A 23,643-nucleotide genomic window follows, 5' to 3' on the forward strand; every position below is an offset into this window, starting at 1 on the left:
AAAGGATTAATCTCCAAAACTTACAAGCAGCTCATGCAGCTCAATATCAAAAAAACAAACAACCCAATCCAAAAATGGGCAGAAGACCTAAATAGACATTTCTCCAAAGAAGATATACAGATTGCCAACAAACACATGAAAAGATGCTCAACATCACTAATCATTAGAGAAATGCAAATCAAAACTACAATGAGGTATCACCTCACACCAGTCAGAATGGCCATCATCAAAAAATCTACAAACAATAAATGCTGGAGAGGGTGTGGAGGAAAGGGAACCCTCTTGCTGGTGGGAATGTAAATTGATACAGCCACTGTGGAGAACAGCATGGAGGTTCCTTCAAAAACAAAAAATAGAACTACCATATGACCCAGCAATCCCACTACTGGACATATACCCTGAGAAAACCATAATTCAAAAAGAGTCATGTACCACAATGTTCACTGAAGCTCTATTTACAATAGCCAGGACATGGAAGCAACCTAAGTGTCCATCGCCAGATGAATGGATAAAGAAGATGTGGCACATATATACAATGGAATATTACTCAGCCATAAAAAGAAACGAAATTGAGTTATTTGTAGTGAGGTGGATGGACCTAGAGTCTGTCATACAGATTGAAGTATGTCAGAAAGAGAAAAACAAATACTGTAGGCTAACACATATATATGGAATAAAAAAAAAAAGTTATGAAGAACCTAGGGGCAGGACAGGAATAATGACGCAGATGTAGAGAATGGACTTGAGGACATGGGGAGGGGGAAGGGTAAGCTGGGACGAAGTGAGAGAGTGGCATGGACTAATATATACTACCAAATATAAAACAGATAGCTAGTGGGAAGCAGCCGCATAGCACAGGAAGATTAGCTCGGTGCTTTGTGACCACCTAGAGGGGTGGGATAGGGAGGGTGGGAGGGAGACGGAAGAGGGAGGAGATATGCGGATATATGTATATGTATAGCTGATTCACTTTGTTATGAAGTAGAAACTAACACACCATTGGAAAGCAATTATACTCCAATAAAGATGTTTAAAAAAAAAAAGGAAAGGGGTAGAACAATGAACACAACAGTTGTCAACAGTATGAAGAAAAACAGAATGCATAGTACAAGCCCAATTTAATATAAAATTATTGAGATGTATAAATAAAAAGGTAATATGGTTATCTCTGGGTGGTACAACTAGGGGCTCTTGGTTTTTTTTTTTTTTTTGACTTGCATTATTTTTGTAAAAGGGAAAAACCAAAAACTACAATAGAAAAAAACTAAGTTTAAAAAGGTAAATCACAAACTGGGAAAAATATTTGAAAGCAATAATAGTTTAATAATCTTAATATATAAAAAATTGCCCCCAAAATTAATACCAGAAAGGCAGAGAACACAGAATTTTTAAAAAATATTGGGTTGAAATAATATGTAAGAACAATAAGCATAAAAACTGTTTAACCACATCAGTAATCAAAGAAACAGGAAGTTAAAACTTTAAGACACAATTTTCTCAAATTGGCAAAGATTAAAAATAACCCATAATAGTAAAAGTTAATGGGGAACCAATCATTTGGGTATTCCCATATGTTACTTTAAATGATACTACAGGCCCACATTCTTTATCTGAAATTTTTGGAGCTGTGTTTCAGACTTCAGAATTGTTTAGATTTTAAAGAAGACAGAAAATAAGACATGTAGTATATATTAAATAGAACCTCCAGCTAGGTGAGAGGCTGTACCCCATAATCAAACACATACATTTTTGCTGTTAAGCATGTAAATATTCACAAGAAATTGAATACATGAAGGACTGAAAACAGCCTCATTTCTGTTGATGACATTTTTTTCCACAAAATAAGTTCAGGCCAGAGTTTGCAGTGAAATGAGTTAAGAAAAAAATGTATGGTTTTCAGAGTTTTTTAGATTTCAGAACTGTTGATAATGAATTCTGAACTGTTCATACAATCTTCCTGAAAATCTCTTTGGCCACACGATTGTAAATTTAGACTTTAAAAAGATTATACCTTTTGACCTACTTCTGGGAGGAACTAAACAGAAATGCAGACAAAAGAATTATTCTCAAGGATGTTCATGATAATTTCATTTATAACAATAAAAAAGAAATCAGCATGGAAGACTAACATAAAGTAATGGTTATATTGTGGGACAGCCAAATAAAAGGATATTATTGGCCATAAAAAATCATTTTGAGAAGGATACTTAATAACTCAGGAAAAGGCTCCGTACTTACTGCTGAATGAAAGGAAATCAAGACAAAACTTCATTTTTAGTGTGATGTCAATTAAAAAAATACATATATCTGTAATATAAAAGACTTGAAGAAAATACACCAAAATATTAATAGAGATTAGAACTAAACATTGGGATTATGGGTGATATTTATTGCCTTATCTGTATCTTTCAAATTTTTTGTAATGAGCATGAAATACTTTTTACAATGATTAAGGTAATTTTCTACGTAGGATTTATCTTATTCATCTTACTATTTATCGGAGGACATAACATAAACACTGGCAGGAGGTACGTGTCCCACAAATATATACTCGTGACTCTAAACTGCTCCTCCCCTTTCACCATCGCTTTCTTCGGGGAGTTTGGCTTATGGTGCTGAAGCCCTGAAGGAGATTACCACGCTCGCCAGCTCATAAGAGTGGTGGGAGCTGGGGGAACAGCTACTCTCCATGAAATCCCAGCCATAACTTACTTGACACCTGCTGAAAAGCTCACCACAGGGAAGAAGAGCCCATCTGTGTTGAAGTTCTCAAACATCCCCTGCACAGGCTGCCCGCTGATGCGGAAAGAGATGCTGGGTGCTCCAAGGTCCAGGCAACAGCTCACCACGTCGTCTGACTTCAGGAGGTGCTGGTTGACGGAGGCCACGGCTCTGGGTATGCGGCCTGGTGAGCAAAGAACAGGAAGAAGGTGTGTGGGACTCTGGGGAGATGCTCACAGGTGAGGTGCGCAATGAGAAATGGTTTCCTAAGCTTTGTGAACAGGCAGCCCAAGACGAGATGAGTCCCACAGGAAAGTCTCAAGCTGCCAGGAATGAGAACAAACAAGAATTCGACCCGTTCAACGTGTGCTCAGATTCTGGCCTGGTGTCTGAAGTTAACGGGCAAACCGCTTTGCTGGGCGTGGCTCCTAGAGTGTGTATGTGTGTGTGTTTATTCATAGATGCCCGAAGACCTTGCTCTCTTCTATTTCCTCTAAAACACATGGCCACCTCAGCATCGGATGCAGGAGCCATCCGAGTGAGTAAGAGCAAGGCTATCCAGCCACAAAACGGTGCAGCATAGTTTGCTTGCTTGTTTTAAAGAATTTTATTATTTCAGTGAGGCAGGGAAACACATTGTCAGTTATACGCTGTATTGGTTGATTTTTGTTGTTGTTGCCTATCTTTCATAAGATGATTTGTCATTTCCTGACCTAACTTAAACTAGTGAGAAAATCATCTCTTAGGTTTTCTATGTCACACCATCCCATTCTGGAAGTTCTAGAAGTAAATTATCGTAACCACTCCTCCCATCCCCCTATCAAGCTTTCAGTTCTATTGGAAAGGGAGCAACAAAGGGGCAAAAGTTAGGTATTAAATGGGGTTTCAAGCAAAACATTTATAAAGGTATATCTTGTTTCTTGATCATGCAAGCAATACACATTCATTATAAATGTTAATTGTGTATGTAGAAAAGTATAAACAAGGAAAAAAAATGTTACAATGAATTTTTTTGACTTTTTCACATATATTTAAATATTCACCCAAACTGGGATATTGTAGATTTTGTAACTTGTTTTTTCTACTTATCACATTGCAACTATTTGATTGTATAATGGAATATTCATTGGAAACTAGATTTTTTATAGCTTCATAATACGCCATGAAAAGGCAATTTTTAAAAAATCCCCTTATGATGACTATGTGAGTTCATAACTTCTGTACATATATCTATGCTATGTAATATTTCTAATCTTAGTTTAGAACTCTTTTTCAGTGGTTACTGCTATTCTAGTAATAGATTCCAAACTAAATGGTGGATTTTAAAATAGTGAAACTACTACAATCTCCTTAAGAAAAAAATTTAGGTACCCCCTTGTGGTTGTTTTGGTTGACTGACAAAATCATATTGTATTCCCTCCCACCCTTCCACAAACAGTAATGAGGCTCTGCACTGTGCCAGATACTGTACTTGGGGCTGGGGATCAAAGACTGAAGATCCAGTTCCCACTCCTAAGAAATCCATAGTCTCGTGGAAAATAAACATTCAAATAAAGAACTACAATTCAGTATAACTATTGGAATGAAGGTGTACATGACGAGATGCCTTTAGAGGTAGAAGAAGGTGCGAAGTCAGCCTGGGAGTATGGAACAAGTTAAAACTTGAAGAATGAAAGGTTCACTAGATATATGAGAAAGAAAAGAGCATTCCAGACAGAAGGAACAGCTTATGCAAGAGGAGTGTATGAGCGTATGACATTTGCAGAATGGCTAGAGTTTGGTGAGGCTGGAACGTGGGGCTTTATGGGGGCCTGATGAGGGGTGATAGGGGAATAAAGGATGTAGAACTTGGACCACCGGCACTGCAACAGGGCAACAGCACCTAACATATTCAATGCATATTGGCAAATTAGCCTGGGATGGCCTCAGACTCTGTTTTTACAACTTTATACCTTGTTTCATCACTGAGAATGAAGAACAACTTCCTCATTGTAGGACCTACAGTCAACACTATTTAAAACAAATCTAAGCAAACTTGATGAGTGTGTAGGTTTGATACCTCTCCAATGTCTCCATTTGACAAGACTGAGTCCTCTCAGCTCCTTTTAGATATCCCAGGGTCCCAGAATCTTTCCTTCCTTATCATATTCAAGTCTGTTATTGGTATTAAAACTCAGCAAACTTTGCCATAATTGTCTCATTCTTAAGAGTTCTTGTTTTCCCAGTAAAAACCAATCTTTCCTGCTTCAACTGTTTCTTTTTCAATTAGTTTAACTTCTGGAAAATATCACTGTACTCATTTGCACAAATCCTGAGAGATTTCCATAAATTTGGGAAAACCAGGAAATTATCGAAATGCTGGGTTGGACAACTACCTTTCAAAGTATCAAGATCCTTACTGGATAAAAATACAAATGAGAAGGACCTTTAGCTTTCTGAGATCCACATCAACTAGGACAAAACTGACAGTGTTGAATTGTGACTCCAGGGCCCTCTCGTCCCACCCTCTCACAATTCACTGCTGGTTTTTGTGCCAGTCTGAGCCTCAGCCAGTAAAGATAAAGAGCAACCTTCATGGGGGACGCTCTTCATACAGCAGTGCCTTGATGCCATCTGAGACTGAGTTCTGAGCTTTATTTAGCCTTCAATACACCATAGCACCAAGTGCCTTACTGAGGAAGGATGGCTGGGAGTATCTCTCCTGTCCAGTCTGCTCTCTCATTTGAAAACCACCACCAGGACGAGAAGTTATGTCCTTGTGGTGAAGGACACTGTCTTTTAACTCCCGTATTCTAAGAGACTGGGTGCCTAGTAGAAGTTGCTGTTGGAACACTTGCTAAGAGCATCCATAGGCAAATCAAAATCATAGTCTGAGCCTATTTTTAAAACATATAGATAATATAGAGTTGGGACCAGTATTATCTAGAAACTGAAGAGAGACTGTGAATAATCACTGGATATAAAGCATGTACTTAACAAGTGCTTAGAGCAATGTAATGGGAAGTCTATTTGAATAAAAGAGTCCATTTCATATAACATTCATGTTGTAAAAGGTCATGTGATAAAGTACATCTTGTTTTAAAATGTGAGTAGTATAAAGATTTGAAACTAGAAAACAATGGAATTATGAGATTGCTTTTGTACACTCTGTTTTATAAAACCATTCCCAAATGGAGGAAGCAATCTCTAGCCTAGGAGGGTTTTCATGACTCCAGATGATTCTGGAGAGTCCTGCACCCCACATTTAAACAAGATGCTTGTCCTTCCAACTGCTCTGTAATGAGGTGGCATGGGGGTGGGAGTGGTCTCGGAGTCACAGAGAGCTGGTTCAAACATCAAGTCTTTGTCTGCTGTGATTCTGTTAGAAAATCAGCTTCTATGTCCATAAAATGGGTACAGTAATGCTGTCAAGAGGTTTGTAAGGTACCATTACTATTCCCATGATTTTGACGAGACAATGACTTACGTCCTGTGTACCTCTCGAGAGGCCACAGCATGTAGCAGTAAAGGGTGTTTCTAGAACCAGGCTCCCTGGGCTTGAGTCCTGGTGCTGCCACTTACTGTGTGACCTTGGACAAGTCACTTACCTTTGTGGACTCAGGTTCCTCATCTATCAAATGAAAATAATAATATCGTGGGGTTATTGTGAGTTTTTTTTTTTTTTAATCAGTCATCAATTTATTGTGAGTTTTGAATGAATTATTCCATAGAGAGTAACTGGAAGAGCCTGACACATTGCAAACCACAATAAATGCTATTACTATTGCTTTTATAACTCCAGACATGTTAATTACTAGGCTAACAGTAGATAAGCTTACCAGAACATTGTAGGGGTATTATGTCCTTTATAATACTAGGTAAAAATAACAATATGGAGAATCATAACATTGAGGGCTGAGTCTAGGAAAGTGATTTGAAAATTGAGTTACTGAAACCAATAAATCCCTTCACTGAAAAACTGTGCTCAAAAACTGTCACTTTCAAACACATTTACGATGTATTTGATGCTTTTAGCACAACCAATAGAAATGTGATGCTGTAGAAAGGAAAAGCAAATACGTCACAGACAGTTTTTCTAAATCGCCTCAACTGCTTTTCCAGATATTAGGAACTCTGAGTAATCCTTGGACCACCTACTGGGACAGTCTGGGAAGTCTTGTGGCCTCTGCTAGTCTGAAGAAACCTCCCCTGACTTAGAGGCTCAGGACCACCTGAAGGTCCCAGGAAGCTTGGAAAGGCCGTTCCAAGCCTAGCATTTTTCAGATAAAGGGAAAAGCCGCTTTATCATATGCCGTACATCTTCTAATGAACCTAAGGGTGTAACACTGAGGGATTTCGTCTCTTCTGATGAGTAATGTAGACACTGATGCTCAGCTCAGCATTTCCATCGCCCCACGCACCGCAGAGTTTGGCATTATAACGTAAACACAAATATTCAGGCAACTGCAAAGCGAGAAGATCCAAATACATAAAAATGCTGGTGTTCTACAGCTACTCCTTGACCCCTCTCCACACAGCGCTAGGGTTGGAAAAGTCCAAGTCACAGTGGGGTGCGTTTTGATAGATGAACCGATACCCTGGAGCTCATCTTAGTAGGGAGACACGTAAAGACCCTCTCATCCAAGTTCGACTGTAGAGCTAATTTGTCCTCATGAGTCAGAAGTCCTAAGAAATCAGGAAACACAATTTTATTCCATTCATTTACTTTCTGTATCACTTATCTCTTGGGAAGGTGAATTCCTTTGCTTATTCCAATTTTGCAAGGGAAAAAGTTGCAAAAAGGGAAGGGTAGGTGTGATTTCCTCCTGTGAAATTGCTCCCTAACCAGTGACGTACTATATAGGCTGCCCTGAGCCAAATTCACCCCCGACTGCAGTTCTGAAAGGCTACGTATGTAAAGCCTACATCAGGAGAGAGAAAATGATGACAAGAAAAGAGCCATTCCTCTGAAAGGAGAATCACGGTGGCTGGGCTGACTCAGGAGTCTGTAGGGAGGGCTGGGCAGGGCTGAGATGGGGGGATATTTGTACAGCTGTTGCTTGAAAGTGACTTCATAGGCTTTGGTGGCTAAAAAGACCGATTAAGGCTGCCCTCCCCCTACACAGAGAAAAGGCTCATTCATATTCCCAGGATGTCACTTTAAAACTTCCTTTCCCATTCAGCATGGAACCTGGCTTCTTTTCCCCCTCAGGATGGGGCTAATCTCATGATCTTGAGTGAGACACGTGGAACTCTGGACTTGGTCTTTATGACGATGGTTGACTTCATAGACACTGAAGGAAGGGAAATCATATTTACTTTGCATCTAGTGTGTGTCAAAAACTCCACATTCCTCATTTCATTTAAATTTCCTAAGAGCCTTGTATCATCTTCATTTTATCTGAGGAAACCAAGTCTTTTTGCCTGGTTAAAAAAACCAAATAAGTCAAGAGCTGGGATTTAAACCCAGGCATACCTCCAAAGCCATGCTGTTTCTTCTTGAATTTCTCTACTGACAAAGTGTTAAGGGCTCTGCCATTCTTTCCAACTTCGGCAACATCCTCTGTGCTTTAATAAGTAGTTAATGACCAGTTCAAGGCAGTGGCTTAATTTGTGCACATAGATAAGTTTAAAGGTAATGGACCATCCATGTTCCTGCAAATGGCATTATTCTGTTCTTTTTATGGCTGAGTAATATTCCGTTGTATATATGTTCCACATCTTCTTTATCCATTCCTCTGTTGATGGACATTTAGGTTGCTTCCATGTCCTGGCTATTGTAAATAGTGCTGCAATGAACATTGGGGTGCATGTATCTGTTTGAATTATGGTTTTCTCCGAGTATATGCCCAGGAGTGGGATTGCTGGGTCATATGGTAGTTCTATTTTTAGTTTTTTAAGGAACCTCCGTACTGTTCTCCATAGTGGCTCTACCAATTTACATTCCCACCAACAGTGCAGGTGGGTTCCCTTCTCTCCACACCCTCTCCAGCATTTATTGTTTGTAGATTTTTTCATGATAGCCATTCTGACCCATGTGAGGTGATACCTCATTGTAATTTTGATTTGCATTTCTCTAATAATTAGTGACGTTGAACATTTTTTCATGTGCTTTTCAGCCACCTGTATGCCTTCTTTGGAGAAATGTCTATTTAGATCTTCCACCCATTTTTTGATTGGGTTGTTTGTTTGTTTGTTTTGATATTGAGCTGCATGAGCTTTTTGTATACTTTGGAGATTAACCCCTTGTCAGTTGCTTTGTTTGCAAATATTTTCTCCCATTCCTAGAGACTGTCATACTGAGTGCAGTAAGTCAGACAGAGAGAGACAAATATCATATGATATCACTTATATGTGGAATCTAAAAAAAAGGGTACAAATGAACTTATTTACAAAACAGAAGTAGAGTCACAGATGTAGAAAACAAATTTATGGTTACCAGGGGATAAGGGGGGGGGAATAAATTGGGAGATTGGGATTGCCATATACACACTACTATACATAAAATAGATAACTAATAAGGACCTTCTGTATAGCACAGGGAACTCTACTCAATACTCTGTAATGGTCTATATGGAAAAAGAATCTTAAAAAAAAAAAAAAAGAGTGGATATATGTATATGTATAATTGATTCACTTTGCTGTACACCTGAAACTAACACAACACTGTAAATCAACTCTACTCCAATAAAAAAATAAAATAAAGGTAATGGACCTGGGCATTTACATCTCAAGGAAAAGAAGAAAAGTTGTCAGACCAGTTTCCATTCTCTCTCCCTAGCCATCCTCCATTCCCTCCTGCAGTAAGTTAGAGCGTCACTTCACTTCATTTCTACATCAATTACCCTTTCATCAGATAGTCCAGAATTCACTGCTGTCCTGGTAGAAGCCATTAACAGAAACCTTATTTCTTCTGCTGGAGCACATGATGACATATTCATCTGTAGTGGCTTCTGCAAGATATATGTTCCCTGTGTGCTGGTTGGAGAATTCAGAATGATGCCCAAACCCAAGGAAGCTTTGTGTTTTAGTGAGCATGAAAGGTGCCAATTTTGTAGATGCTGGTTTCTCTACATCTCACCAGATGCTGAAGGCTGAAGTCCCCCAAATGCACCTATACGGAGTTATATTACTATGTGAATAATGTTCAGAGAGTCACAGTCAGCTTGTGAAAAACTGAATCCCAAGCCCCCTTCCCCTGTATTTCCAATCAGATGAGCCCCTGCCAGTAATGACCATGTGGGCTCAGCACATCTGGCTTCCTGGTCTTGAGCAGACAAGAGGAAAGAAGGGAACACTGTACACCCCTGGGCACCGTACACTCCTGGAACAATACACAACTGGATGGATGTCCACGTCCTAAAATGCACTGACGGCAGCCCTTTCTGGATGCTCAACGAGTGGGTTGTCTGCCTCCTGACTCACTGATGTATTTCTTCTGCAGACTTTACAAAGGGATATGCCAAGTGCCCCATGGAGGGGCATGGAGGGCTGCGAAATCTAGAAAAGATGGAGTAAATGTTTTCCTCTGAGAATGGTTAGTTTCTCTTTGAAACTAGGGGCCATTTTGCTTCATCCAAGGGTCTTGGTGACTCCATTATTTCCTTAACCAATCCAGAGTTCTCGTTAGGTGCAGCCTGGGATCCAGAGAATATGCTTGGCTCATGGTGAGGACAGGGCAGGAGCTGAGCAGCAACCAGCAGGCAGGAGGTAATGAGTTTCTCACCTGAATCCCACTCGTTCCCCCACAGATTCAATTTTATCAAACTCAGGAGCTGTAGATGTGTGTGAGCATAGGGACTCTTTCTTTTCAAATCACTCCCCCAGAGACAACTTCCTGGGAGGCTTATGCCATCTGATGATAATCTAAGCTAAAGGCTACTACGACCGTATCACCACGGAAACAGTGGCTCTACGATGGGGCTCTGAGAACCAAGAGGAGAAGATCCATCCCCGCCCCCCACGAAAATGGAACCAGGGAAGGTTAAGCTGGGAGGATATGAGAACAAGACTGCCACTTCACTCTAACCCATCATCCTGCCCTTTTGTACCCACTTCTGTCTGTACCACACTGTCTCCTGGGACACACAAAAACAGACACAGACGATTTCTTCCCATAAATGATCCCAGATATAGAAGTACATAAATAAATACGTTTACACCATTCCTAAAAGTTAAAAACTGTTTACACTGAATATAAAACAGCACAAAATAAAAAAAAAAAAACATACTGATCAATTGAAAGTAAAGACAAACTGTAAGAAACATGTCACCAGGACCTGAGCTACTGGTTTTAGCTGGAGGCTAAGGGAAGAAGGAAAACATGATGGATAATGTAGTTCTCAGATACAAAAGAAAATACATAGTTTTGTCCTGTGGAGACAAACTTTTCCCTGGTACTGGATTTAAGGAGGAATGTGTGTCCTGGTTCTTTATGTAAGAGGCACACAGCACAACGCTTACCTAAGGAATTTCTATAAGGGACACAATGTCTCCAGTTGCAGTTTTACAAAAGATACAGATAAGACACACTGTGGACAGCAGATGGGAGGAGTAGAGCTTCTGCTGTGGGTGAAAGCCTGAGGGTTAGTTTTACATTTTCACCGAGGCAGAAGCCAACCCATTCGTCCACAGGCACAGGCCATGGACATGCTTTGGGGAAAGCATCAATGTCTATATAAAAAAAGGAAGCTTTGAATTCCTTTAAGAGATTAGCATCTACTGTGTGTCAGGCACAGACCCAGACACCTTACAAAGTGTAGCATGAAGCAATATGTTGCATCGACAAAATGACGGACTAGTCAGATGTGGATCCGTCCCAGTGTGATTGGGAGTAAGTTAATTAAACATCTTTGTGTTCAGTTTCCATGTCTGTAACATGAGATCAATATTATCCACCTTAGGGAGTCACTGTAAAAATAAAATGAGAGAAAAAATGTACAAAAGATATGTAGCCTACTGCCCAGTGAGTAAATGCTCAGTCTTTTTCTCCTTCCCTGTTTACCTATATAATCTTGACAAGTCTATGCAATTAGGATTGTACAGAAGCAGACACTGAGTCTGAGAAAAGTTAAGTAATCTGTACTAGACCATGCAGCTGAAGTGCCAGACTCATGGTTTAAATGCAGGACAGTCTCATTTCAGATGTGATGCCCTTCCTGCTTAACCATCTAATTAGTTGAGACTTGAGTCTATATCATTTCAACAAGTGACCATTTCAGTTTGAACAATTTGAGCATCAATCATCCTCAGGAAGAGATAAGGAGCCAAAGCTTTGGCAAGGTGCTCACCTGACCAAAGGTGAAGTCCATCAAAGCCATAGGAGTACAGGTCATCGCCAACACCATTGCCCCCCCATCCTTCTCCGCCTCCGGGGTATGGGGCATAGCCTGAGGAAGAGGCCCAGCCCACCCGCAGGTGTGTGGGCTCTGCTGTGAGGAAGGGGTCCACCTGGTCGATGATTAGCTCGAAGTACCACTTCTTGTACTGTGCTGAGCCCTCAGCGACTCCCAGGAAGATGTTTGGCCGAATACTGAAATTAAACATGGGACAGGTGGCATCTACAGACTCTCAAGAAGTAAAAAAGCAAATTGAACCAGACCACAGGAGGCATCGGCCTAATTAAACCAAGGGCAATAGCAATTTTGTGATTTTTGTCTTGTTCTAAAGTAGAAAAAGCTTCGAGCCTCCAACACTGGATCAAGTTCTTAGTGGGAGGTGTCAGGACAACATTAATTCCCTTATAAAATATAAAGGATATCTCTTCAAATATTCTATTCAAGGCAACCAACATTTACTGAGTGCCATCCATGGGTAAAGATGCTGAAAACATCATACAGAGTTGTATGATTACAAACCCTTGTTTCCTTCTCTAAGTGAAAGAACTGACTTACTCAAGTTCCATCTTCTGGTAAATTGGTTTAAGCACCCCCAAACCATTTTCATAGCATCAGCTTTTCCCCCTAGGCCTTACTAGTAACAATGGCCTCTTGAAAGCATTAAGAAGTCACTATTAGAAATAATCCAGACAGAGAAAGAGAAATACTGCACGGTATCACTTACCTGTGGAATCTAAAAAAAAAAAAAAGAAAGAAAAAGTCCAACTCCTAGAAAGCAGAAAAGTGGTTTCCAGAGAGCAGGGGTAGGGTTGGGGGGATAGGGAGAGATTGGTAAAAGGGCACAAATGTTCACTTATAAGATGAATAAAGTCTGAGGATTTAACATGGTGACTATAGTTGATAACACTGTATTGTATAATTGAAATTCACTAAGAGAGTAGAATTCACATGTTCTCATTAAAAAAAAATGGTAAATGTGTGAGCTGCTGGATGTGTTAATTAACTTGATGGGGAGAATCCTTTCACAATGTATATGTGTATCAAACCATCACATCGTATATTTTAAACATCTTACACTTTTGTTTGTCAATTATACCTCAATAAAGCTAAAAAAAAAATTCAAGCTTGATGACAAAAAAGGTGGAGGTGGGGTGTGGAGACATCACTATTAGGCAACTTTGTTAAGGGATAGAGGTTGTAATGGATCCAGCAAAAATGGTTAAAAAGCTTGGCACAAACCACTTGGAGTTGTCCTGGTTGGAATCCTACTCTCAGAGGTCCACTGGCCTGGGCTGGGGCTGTGTCAGTTTTGGGTCCACAAGGGAAAAACCAGACTGGTACCCAGAAGAAAGTCTGTGTGATGCCTGCAGACCAGAGTCTGCTCTACACTTCTGAGGGGAGGTTCTTTTCTCACATTGCAGGGTAGAGAGCAGGCCTAGGTGCAAAGTTGCTGTAGTTGCTCCCTAGTCCAGGCCCAGTGAGTTCATGACTCCCATGTGGCCGCATGTATGGACCAGTAGGCCAGGGTTCTGCACGGGCCCGTGATCTTCATCCTGGCCTTCACAGATGGCCCTGGGGTAAACGGCCGTGTGCCAGAGGATACAAGAAATCATGGTCTCAACATGGGACATCCACTTTATTAAAAGATTTTTAGAAAAAAATGTTGGTACCGCAAAATAAAAATAAATACGTTAGGAAGAAGGTATAAGAGATGCATTAATGTTTAATACAAAACGTGGTAGACCCCTCTCTCAAGGCCAAATTCTTTAGCCCTCAGATGGTATATTTACTCTACCTTTGGCTGCTTTACGGGAGAAGTTTGAGAAACGCAGCTGAAGGGATTGGAGTACAAGGCCCTAAAAAAGTACACATTTGCCTGGTCTCGTCTTATGTGGTTTCATCAGCACAGAAATGATGGGCAGGTGGCTTTGGAGTTGAGATCAGCCCTCTTCCTTTCCTTTCTGGGGACAAGATGGGCATTTGGAATGACGGTGGTGGCCTTACCTTGTCACATCGTTAATCAGCCGCGTCTGCAGGAGCAGGTTTCTCCGGGGCAGCAAGTTGTCACAGATCAGATTCTGGTTGGCTCTCACTGCGACCCCATTGCAGAGACAGAGGGAACACAGCACGTCCAGAACCTGCAGCAGGACACACGCCGCCAGACCTTAGGACCACTGGGAGGGCACAGCAGGCAGGCCCTGATGGCCACAGCACATGAAGGAAGCAGGTCTCGTGAAGGTGGGGGCCAGGTGACAGGTGCGAGGACCTGTTTAGAGTCAAGAAAGCTGCACCTGTCTCACCAGGCATGAGTGAGTGGTGCCCGGGAGGCTGCTGCCCCTCGGGGAAGATGAGGCTGGGCTTCTTGCTAACTGCTCTGCCCTAGTCTTGTGCCCCATCCCTCCAAACTAGGCATGTCACCTGTGGCCACTGTTCTGTTAAAGTGGGTAAGAGTCTGAGCTCTGAAGACAGCCCGTCTAGATTAATATCCCAGCCAGGGCCAGGACTAGGGAGAGGTGAGTCATCGAGGGCACCAAACCCAGGCACAACTTCCTCTCAGGGTAGGTGCTGGAAGGCCCTCCATGGGCCTCAAGCTGACGCTCGTGCTCCTGCCTGGCCCTGGGGGCCCTCTGCAGATCAGTAGGCATTCACACAGTGCTTCCTGAAACACACTCCGATTCCCATTTGGCTAAGGTCCCTTGCTCGTAGCAGGCTTGGGACTCACGTGGGTGGGGTAGAGAGGAGAGCAGGGCAGATTCCGAGTCTTGGGTCTCTTGCTGTGATATTACCAAAGTTCACTAAGATACCCTTATATTCCTAGAAATCCAGATTCAACAACATTTCACCTGGGCTTCCCTGGTGGCGCAGCGGTTGAGAATCTGCCTGCCAATGCAGGGGACACGGGTTCGAGCCCTGGTCTGGGAAGATCCCACATGCCGCGGAGCAACTAGGCCCGTGAGCCACAACTACTGAGCCTGCGCGTCTGGAGCTTGTGCTCCGCAACAAGAGAGGCTGCGATAATGAGAAGCCCGCGCACTGCGATGAAGAGTGGCCCCCGCTTGCCGCAACTAGAGAAAGCCCTCGCACGGAAACGAAGACCCAACACAGCCAGAAATAAAAAAAAAAAAAACAACAAAACATTTCACCTACCGTTTCTCCCCCTTAGAGTGAGAGCAAACCACCAGAGCAAGCAAACCAGGCGGCCCCTGAATCTACCAGACCCGTCGTGAGTTGTTCCTAATCCACATCGTTCTCCAGCCACCTGGGAAGTGGGAACAGCCTCTGGCCGCTTCCGCCACGTGCTGGCCTGTCTGCCCTGCCTCCTTGTGCTGCACCCTCATTCATTCAGATGTTGTGTTCCTACTGTGGCAGAGCAAACTGCTGAGCCGGGCCCTCTCCTCCCTCTCTCCCCTACGGGGAGGACTGTGCAAACAGCAGTGGCTAAATAACGGCCAGGACCGCGGCAGGCTGCGCTGACAGGGAGGGGGCAGCCGCAGTCCAGTCTCACAAAGTGACCACCGAAGACTCAGTGCTTGGTGGGGTTGGACGGCTTCAGGTTGTTGATGGCATCTGTATCCATAATTCTCACAAACGAATTTCCTACCTGACTCCCTGCATGTCAATTTCATTCCAGATAAATACAAAGCACAATTATGGGACGAGCAGAAAAGAACCCCAAAGGCAGTTTTACGGAGGACTCTCACCATTACCACTGCGTGAAACATACTGACTGTGGCACTGGAAATCCAGAGGATGATTTCCCACTCTAAGAAAAGAGCCATAGATGGCCAGGAAATTAAATACTTATCATCCAGCCTATCGCACATTTTCATCTGTTTTGCCTTGGAGCGACAGCTGTAGGAGCCTTGCTGTCACAGCCGGAAGAAAAGCAGAGCTTAATCCACATACAATAGGAACCGTGAGAAGAAAAAAGGCTCAGTAAAAAGCACACAGACTAAGGGAGTAGTATGTCGCCTACAAATAAATGATGCCATAAAGAATGTGCTGACATTGTTCAAGCTTTGTTTTAGAAGGCATTTCTTTGGGTAAAATGGGAAATAGGGGCAAACTCCCTTTTCCGAAAAAGTTTAAATGGGTTCTTTTAAAAGTGAAGGGTGGGCTTCCCTGGTGGCGCAGTGGTTGAGAATCTGCCTGCTAACGCAGGGGACACGGGTTCGAGCCCTGGTCTGGGAAGATCCCACATGCCACGGAGCAACTGGGCCCGTGAGCCACAACTACTGAGCCTGCGCGTCTGGAGCCTGTGCCCCGCAATGGGACGGGCCGCGATAGTGAAAGGCCGGCGCACCGCGATGAAGAGCGGCCCCTGCACCGCGATGAAGAGTGGCCCCCGCTTGCTGCAACTAGAGAAAGCCCTCGCACGAAATGAAGACCCAACACAGCCAAAAATAAAAATAAATAAATAAATAAATAAATAAAGTAGCTACTAATTAAAAAAAAAAAAAACTCATCTGTTAAAAAAGTGAAGGGTGCCAGCAATCCCAATCCTGGGCATATACCTGGAGAAGACCATAATTCAAAAAGATACATGCACCCCAATGTTCACTGCAGTGTTGTTTACAATAGCCAGGACATGGAAGCAACCTAAATGTCCATCGACAGAGGGATGGATAAGAAGATGTGATACATATATACAGTGGAATATTACTCAGCCATAAAAAAGGATGAAATAATGCCATTTGCAGCAGCATGGATGGACCTAGAGATGACATACTAAGTGAAGTAAGTCAGACAGAGAAAGACAAATATATTATGATATCACTCATATGTGGAAACTAATTTTTAAAAAATGATATAAATGAACTTATTTACAAAACAGAAACAGACTCTCAAATTTCAAACACAAACTTATGGTTACCAAAGGGGAAACGTGGAGAAGGGGATAAATTAGGAGCTTGCGATTAACATCCACACACTACTATATAAAAAACAGATAACCAACAAGGACCTACTGCACAGCACAGGGAACTCTACCCAATATTCTGTAATAACCTATATGGGAAAAGAATCCAAAAAAGAATGAATATGCATATATGTGTAACTGAACCACTTTCTGTACACCTGAAACTAACACAACATTATTAATCAACTATACTCCAATAAAATTTTTAAAAAAGTGAAGGGAGTACAGATGGGCCAGTCCACGTGGGGGACATGCACACAGTGCTAGGGGTCATCTGTACTTTCTGACAGACAGGGAGCATCCCAGAGACCTCTGGGATGAGTGGCAGGCTGTGGCAGGTACCGCCCAGTGGTCACCAGACTCTGCCTCCTTCTCGTCCTGAGCACAGAGAGGCTACATTTCCCAGCCTCCCTTGCAGTTCTGTGGGGTCATGTGACGGAGTTCTGGCCCCGTGGAAAGTGGTGGATGTGATGTACACTGCTTTCAGGCCCAGCCCCTATACTCCCTCTCTCTTTCCAGCTGGATGTGGCGATCCAAGGAAGGATTACAAATCCCAAGGGTCTCCTTATTTCAAGTGGGACCCAGCAGCGCTGGCATCACCTAGGAGCTTGCCAGAAGTACAGATGCTCAGACCTACCCCCGGACTTACCAGATCAGAGATTCATATCTGATTCAATTCCCAAGAGATTCATAAGCACATGACAGTCTGTGAAGTCCTGTCCTGGGGGACAGTGGGGCCGCTACACAGAAGGAGGCTGTGTTTCTGAACGACCACACAGCACGGAGCCCTCCCGCTGGCCAGCCTCAGACAATGACTTCGCTGTGAGAATCTGGGGTTGTCTGTCTTAGGAATTAGGCTTCTCTGATCTGTACACTGGCCCAACTTGAGAATTTCCCTGGCCCACTCTGTGGAGTTCATTTGCTGCTTAGCTGTAATCATTTTCATCAATGACACCACATTTCATCTAAGATCCTCTCTTGTGCTTTTAATCTCCATTAGTCACTACCCCAGACACAGGCTCCTGTGGGAATTCTGCTTTAAAGGTAAGAAATAGGTATTGTACATCCACGGACATATCATTTGGCTGGTGCAGTTCTGTCCTCAGATTTATCTATAAAAACAATGTTTAAAAATGCAAAACGTACTTAATTCTGTGAATTTGTTGTCAGGTTGTATATTTGAGAAATGAGTGCTTTGCTGCCCCTGAGGAACAGATGCTGTTCTCGCTGTAGATGCGCAAACTGGGTGGTTGGGAACGCCGTCTACATTGGCTGCCTGGGAACTCAGAGGTGATTTTATGGAGCTACTGTAGCAGGTCCGTGGGAGTTAATGGTTTGCTTCCCTGTGCTCTCTTCTGCACCGCCCCCTCCTGCCCCAAATCCCCACCCCAGGCTAACTTTTCAGTTCTGATTCATACTTTCTCAGGACCAATGATATTACTATTTTACCATGTATGTTTCTCACAGGTGGCTCCAAATCCTTGTGAAACAAAGAAGATAATAAAAAAAAATTAATCTGTGATAACACTGAGCAGGCTTGGAGTAAGGTAGGTTGGGGGGGGGGACAAGTGAAAAGAGCATATTTTACTTTTATTATTACATGCTTACTCCATGGAAAAATTAGAGGGTAACTGTTATAATTTCCAGGAATTGTTCTTTTTACCCAGTAACATGGGTGCTACCAACATAGTAAGTGTGTTTCTTACTACTAATAGCCATCTGTTGGATGAGATGAGACTTGTACGTATATGTGAGCTACCATTCAATCATTCAAGATGAGACAGGAGTAGATTCTGGCTCTACGCGTCCATTCCTCTCATTCATTCATTACACCTTCAGCAAACATGTATTAAATGCCTGTCGTGTATAACATATGAGCTGGGCACTATGGGGTTTACAAGGTCCCTGCTGCAAAGGAACTTAGTCTCTGAGAGAAGTATACATGTAATATAATTATAAGGAAAGGCAGAGTGAAAACACCATGTAACAGTGTGCACAGTTGTACAAGGATTGAGGAGAGGAGATCATGTCCAACTGGGATTCAGAAAAAGCTTCAGGGAGGGCGTGGCATCTGAACTAAGCTGTCTGTTGTTGTTGTTGTTTTTGGTTTTTGTTCTTTGTTCATTTGCTTGATTTTGTAATCTTTTTTTTTTTTTTAACATCTTTATTGGAGTATAATTGCTTTACGATGGTGTGTTAGTTTCTGCTTTATAACAAAGTGAATCAGCTATACATATACATATATCCCCATATCTCCTCCCTCTTGCATCTCCCTCCCTCCCTCCCTCCCTCCCTATCCCACCCCTCTAGGTGGTCACAAAGCACCGAGCTGATCTCCCTGTGCTATGCGGCTGCTTCCCACTAGCTATCTATTTTACATTTGGTAGTGTATATATGTCCACGCCACTCTCTCACTTTGTCACAGCTTACCCTTCCCCCTCCCCATATCCTCAAGTCCATTCTCTAGTAGGTCTGTGTAAGTTTTGAAGACAGATACAGTTTTGATGGTTTCTGGAAAAGTAGAAAGTGAGGAGACGCTGAGGGATCACCATGAGCCGCGTCACTGTGGCTCGTCGCTCGTCACTGCGAGGTCAGGGGGTAGAGTACATTCAGAAAACGGGACATGGGCAGCACATCCCACCCCTGTTCCTTTCACTCCAAAGACTGTGCTCTTTCCCTCTAACCTTTTGGCCTAAATTTGATCATGCTTTAGATGAGTGGCAATGCTTTCCACAGCAAGGATAGAACTGAGAACTAAAATATTGCCTGCCATATCAGTAAACAAAGGATGTCACAGCCATCAGCTGTCGTATTATAGCCGCCCCTATGGTGAGCCCTGAGGGAACTCAGGAAGGAAACAAAGAATGCCTCCCCATTCTAAACATGTGATTGGAGGTGGCATGGTACAGTAAGGGGTTTCTCAAAGCCACCACATCTACAGACCTTTAACAAGAAGTGTCATGACCCTGAAGACCACCTTCATGGACCCACAGGGGCCCTCAAATTCCAGTCTGAGAAACACTGACTTATCGTATGAAGTCACATTGCCTCAACTTTGACATCATTGCCAGAATTTCTCAAACAGTGCCCTGGCTCTGGAAGATTAAAGACTACTCTGCTAGTGCACTCAGGTAACATTATCAGACCAGGCACTGCTTTCTAGCAAAGCCCTGCAGCTTCCTAGGCCTCAGTTTTCTCAACAGTGGAATGGGCAGAACAGTAATCAACTTTCCGCCGAGCGACAATCCATTAAAGGCTTTGTGGCTTTTGGCTGAAAGAAGCCATCGCAAAGCTGGTTATTTACTAAGCGTGTTCTGTGGTGTGATCGTAAAGCAGCCCTGGGAGCAACGAAACGAGAGCAGCTTTCCTGTCTAAGGGCTCCTCTTGACATGTGCCCATAGCTCATGGCTCAGGCCACAGGTTACTCGGGTGCTTATCAATTACGCTCATTACACTTTGCAGACGGGAAGGAACATGTTGGAACGTAGCTACGCTGGGCTGAAGCAGGAGCCTCATGCCTGCTTTTGATTCACCACATTTGGGAAAGCAATTACAGACCCCATATATTTCTTTTTGTTCTTTGCCAGGCAATTTCACAGATGCTAAGGACCACAGCTTCTTTTTGTTTGTTTCCTAAGGATGACACATATCATCCAAGCAGTGCTACGGAGGCTTGTTCTCCTGGACCGCCTGAGACATGTCTCCGATGTGCAGTGACCCCAACTGATGGCGAGCAGAGAGGGCCAGTGACCAAGCTGGGTTCTCTCCACTCCACATGAGCCCAGCGGCCGTCCCTCACATCCAATTATGCCATCTGCTCTTGAAATGCACCCCCTCAGCCTTGAAGTACCTGCCTGCTCGCTAGCAAGTCATCACAGCAACCCCCATATACGGGGCAGATGTCGAAGGGTCAGGATAAGACATATTTTAATAGACTTTCCCCAGAGATCATTGTGTCTTAGAGATATAATGCCATAAAAATAGAGATGTTAGAACTTTAAGAGACCTCAGAAAAACGTGATATAGCATTCCACCTTCATAAGTGAGCTGGCGACGGCTCCATTTTACAGCTGAAATGACTGGGGTGCAAGGTCACACACCTGTTTTGTATCAGAGGGAGAGCCCCACAGCTTGCCCCTTCCGGCTTGTTCATGCAGACCCATTTACTTCACCTGGTTTGACTCATGGCAAGTCTGATTTCATTTAAGAACATGCCATGTTGCCAAGACTTTCTACATTATTCTAAATCTGATTTCTGTACAGCTGCTTTATAAAGCTTGGTATTAGCTGTTTCACTACTAAAGCTCTTAGACCCGAGGGTGGGCGTGAATCCTGCAGCTGGCCTTGTAAGGAGCTGAGCGCCCCACACACAGCCAGCTGTGGGTTAAGGGGTAATGATGAGCCAGGCTTGGGAAGCTGGTGGAAACTGAGGGGACCACCCAAGATCCCGCGTGACTGGCTCGGAATATGCTCCTAGGGAGGAAGGGTCTTTCAGGACCTCAGTTTCCAAAGGTATTACTATTATTATTATTTTAAATCAAAGCCAAGAAAGAGAGTAGTCAACATCCTCTCAGTAACACAGAACACTTATTAAGCGGCAGAAAGGGAAAAGCCGGGTAAAGTCAAACACTGTTTGGGGTTCTTTCTATACCCACCTTGTGATTTCGCCCGTGCTTATCCAACAGGGAGATGATTGACTTGATGTGGCCTTCTGCTATCAGGTTTAAGGCTTCTGGGCTTTCAATCAGGATGCAGTGCAAAACTTCCAAGATACCTACACGAATACCACAAAAACCATTTGGACGTTAAATAACCTGCAGAACTGACTATAATTAGAAACCTGAGAGTGAAAGGACCATCCTGAGTGAACAGAGTATCGTCATTTCTCTGAATCTATTAAATACTTCCAGCCAGAAGAAAAATGCAGCCACCTCGGATGGCTCAAAAGCCTCTGGGGCCAACCAGTCTGTAATTCAGAAGTGAGTTTATTCATCACTAACCCCATCTCCCTCTTCCTGGACAAAGACAGGATCCTTCTGTGTCAAAATATAGAGAAGCAGCTTTAAAATAGAATCCTTAATTTGATCAAACCAAGCAATACTTAATTTAAAAACAGATAGAAAATGGGATACTTAGTTTACTATAAATTCTAAAGGTCATTCAAGTAATTTAGAAAATAGTCTGAGTGTTCCTTGAATAAGAATTTTTCTAGGAATCATCCCAGAATTTTTATTTTAGATGCACTGGTATGTCAGTAAACTATAAGCTCACAAATAAAGACTATTTGGCTTTGTCCCCTTTCCTGGGCACACTGGATGGTTTTCTGTATTAAGTGAAGGTTGAAGAAAAACTAACAGGTGCCCTTGCAGCCTAGCACCTACAGGGTTAACACCGGGGTGGAAATGCATGGGAAGTAGTTGGCCAATATCTTTATTGGTTCTATTGAGAAGATTCCTCTTGATTCTGTTTCTTTCAAGGTTTTCATAAATTACCCTAAAATGTAGTCTGGCCCATGGGTGGAGGCACTGAAGAAAACAGAGGCTTTGGAAGAAGACATATGTAGGTGGATGGTCCTGGAGGAGCCTTGCCTTGGCCTGTCCAAGCTCCTGCCATCGCTAGATGATGAAAAGAGCATTAAAAACCTTTTAGCTTCCCAGATGGGGGCCCACACCTCTCATGTTCTCTCATCTCTGAGGAAGCAAACTGTAGAGCCTCAGGGCATGGTCACTTACCAACGATGACCACTCTTCTTGGCTCAAATTATCTGGGAGTCACCAAGAAGGGCTCTAGATAGGATGTTAAGGGTGATTCGGGAGTATGAGGATTATCATTTCCTCTAAGTTCTTGGTCATCCTTTAGACCTGCTTCTAACCAAGGAGTTGAGAGCACTATGTCCAGACAGGGTTTAGAAACCCAGAGAATAACAGTCCAAGTAGCAGTTAGAAGGGGACCAGCACCCTGGGGTGGGGAGAGGGCGAGTCAAGAACCCAGAGGGTGGAGATGAAGGCACAAAGTGAAAAATGAAGCAGAAAAGGAAAGATATTTGAAGCATGGGTTAAAGTTGTTCAATAAAGTTATAAGAGCGCCAGGAAAATTTAGGACTTTATATTTCTTTTCGTTAAAGTAATTATTGAGGATTGCTTGCAATCCAGTGGAAAAAAGAATTGTTCAGAGATTCAACTTTGTTTTCTTTTTTTTAACAGAAATTAAAAACCCCCCACCTTCTCCAGTTATGTTTCCTGTCAAATCTTACCTGAGGAAGATTCTAGTCTGTCCAATTTGCTGATTAGCCAATCAAGGTTATTGGAGAATTGAGCGCAATTGTTTCTGTTTCCACGAATGAGAGCAGCTGTGAACAAGAACACATTGGATCATGTAGGTTAAAGGGCACAGTGATGGGCCTGAGAACTTGGGGTGCTGTTCAATACTCCACCTGCTTAGCAACTAAAAAGAATAGAGTAACACTCTTCCCCTCCCAAGCCCTTTGATACAATCCTGTTTCTACATTTTGGAGAGTAAAAAATCTACCATTCACTCAAATATTTCCAGAAATTCTACTGTGTACCAGGCATCTGTCTACTTGCTGGGAATAAAGCAGTGGGAATGCAACAACAGATTCCCTGCGTTTGTGAAACAGGAGAGGGAGACAATATACACACAAATTAATAAAATTACTTCAGATAGTGA

The 23,643-nt window shown here is 42.8% G+C and overlaps 1 protein-coding gene across 6 annotated transcripts in view; it reads right to left on the reverse strand.

The window, feature by feature from the left end:
* The window catches only part of RYR3 (ryanodine receptor 3), a 551,623-nt gene that overhangs the window by 233,654 nt on the left and 294,326 nt on the right, over window positions 1-23,643 (reverse strand). For all 6 annotated transcript variants that reach the window (XM_082384899.1, XM_082384900.1, XM_082384898.1 and 3 more), the window contains 5 exons: window positions 23,210-23,305; window positions 21,612-21,730; window positions 14,043-14,176; window positions 11,991-12,232; window positions 2,713-2,905 (listed from right to left, as the gene is read on the reverse strand). In XM_082384899.1, coding sequence (XP_082241025.1) covers window positions 2,713-2,905; window positions 11,991-12,232; window positions 14,043-14,176; window positions 21,612-21,730; window positions 23,210-23,305 — 784 coding nt within the window. The remainder of the gene's footprint in view (window positions 1-2,712; window positions 2,906-11,990; window positions 12,233-14,042; window positions 14,177-21,611; window positions 21,731-23,209; window positions 23,306-23,643) is intronic.

The sequence above is a fragment of the Balaenoptera borealis genome (genome assembly GCF_965194805.1).
Source record: "Balaenoptera borealis genome assembly, chromosome: 3".
In the NCBI taxonomy this organism is placed as follows: domain Eukaryota; kingdom Metazoa; phylum Chordata; class Mammalia; order Artiodactyla; family Balaenopteridae; genus Balaenoptera; species Balaenoptera borealis.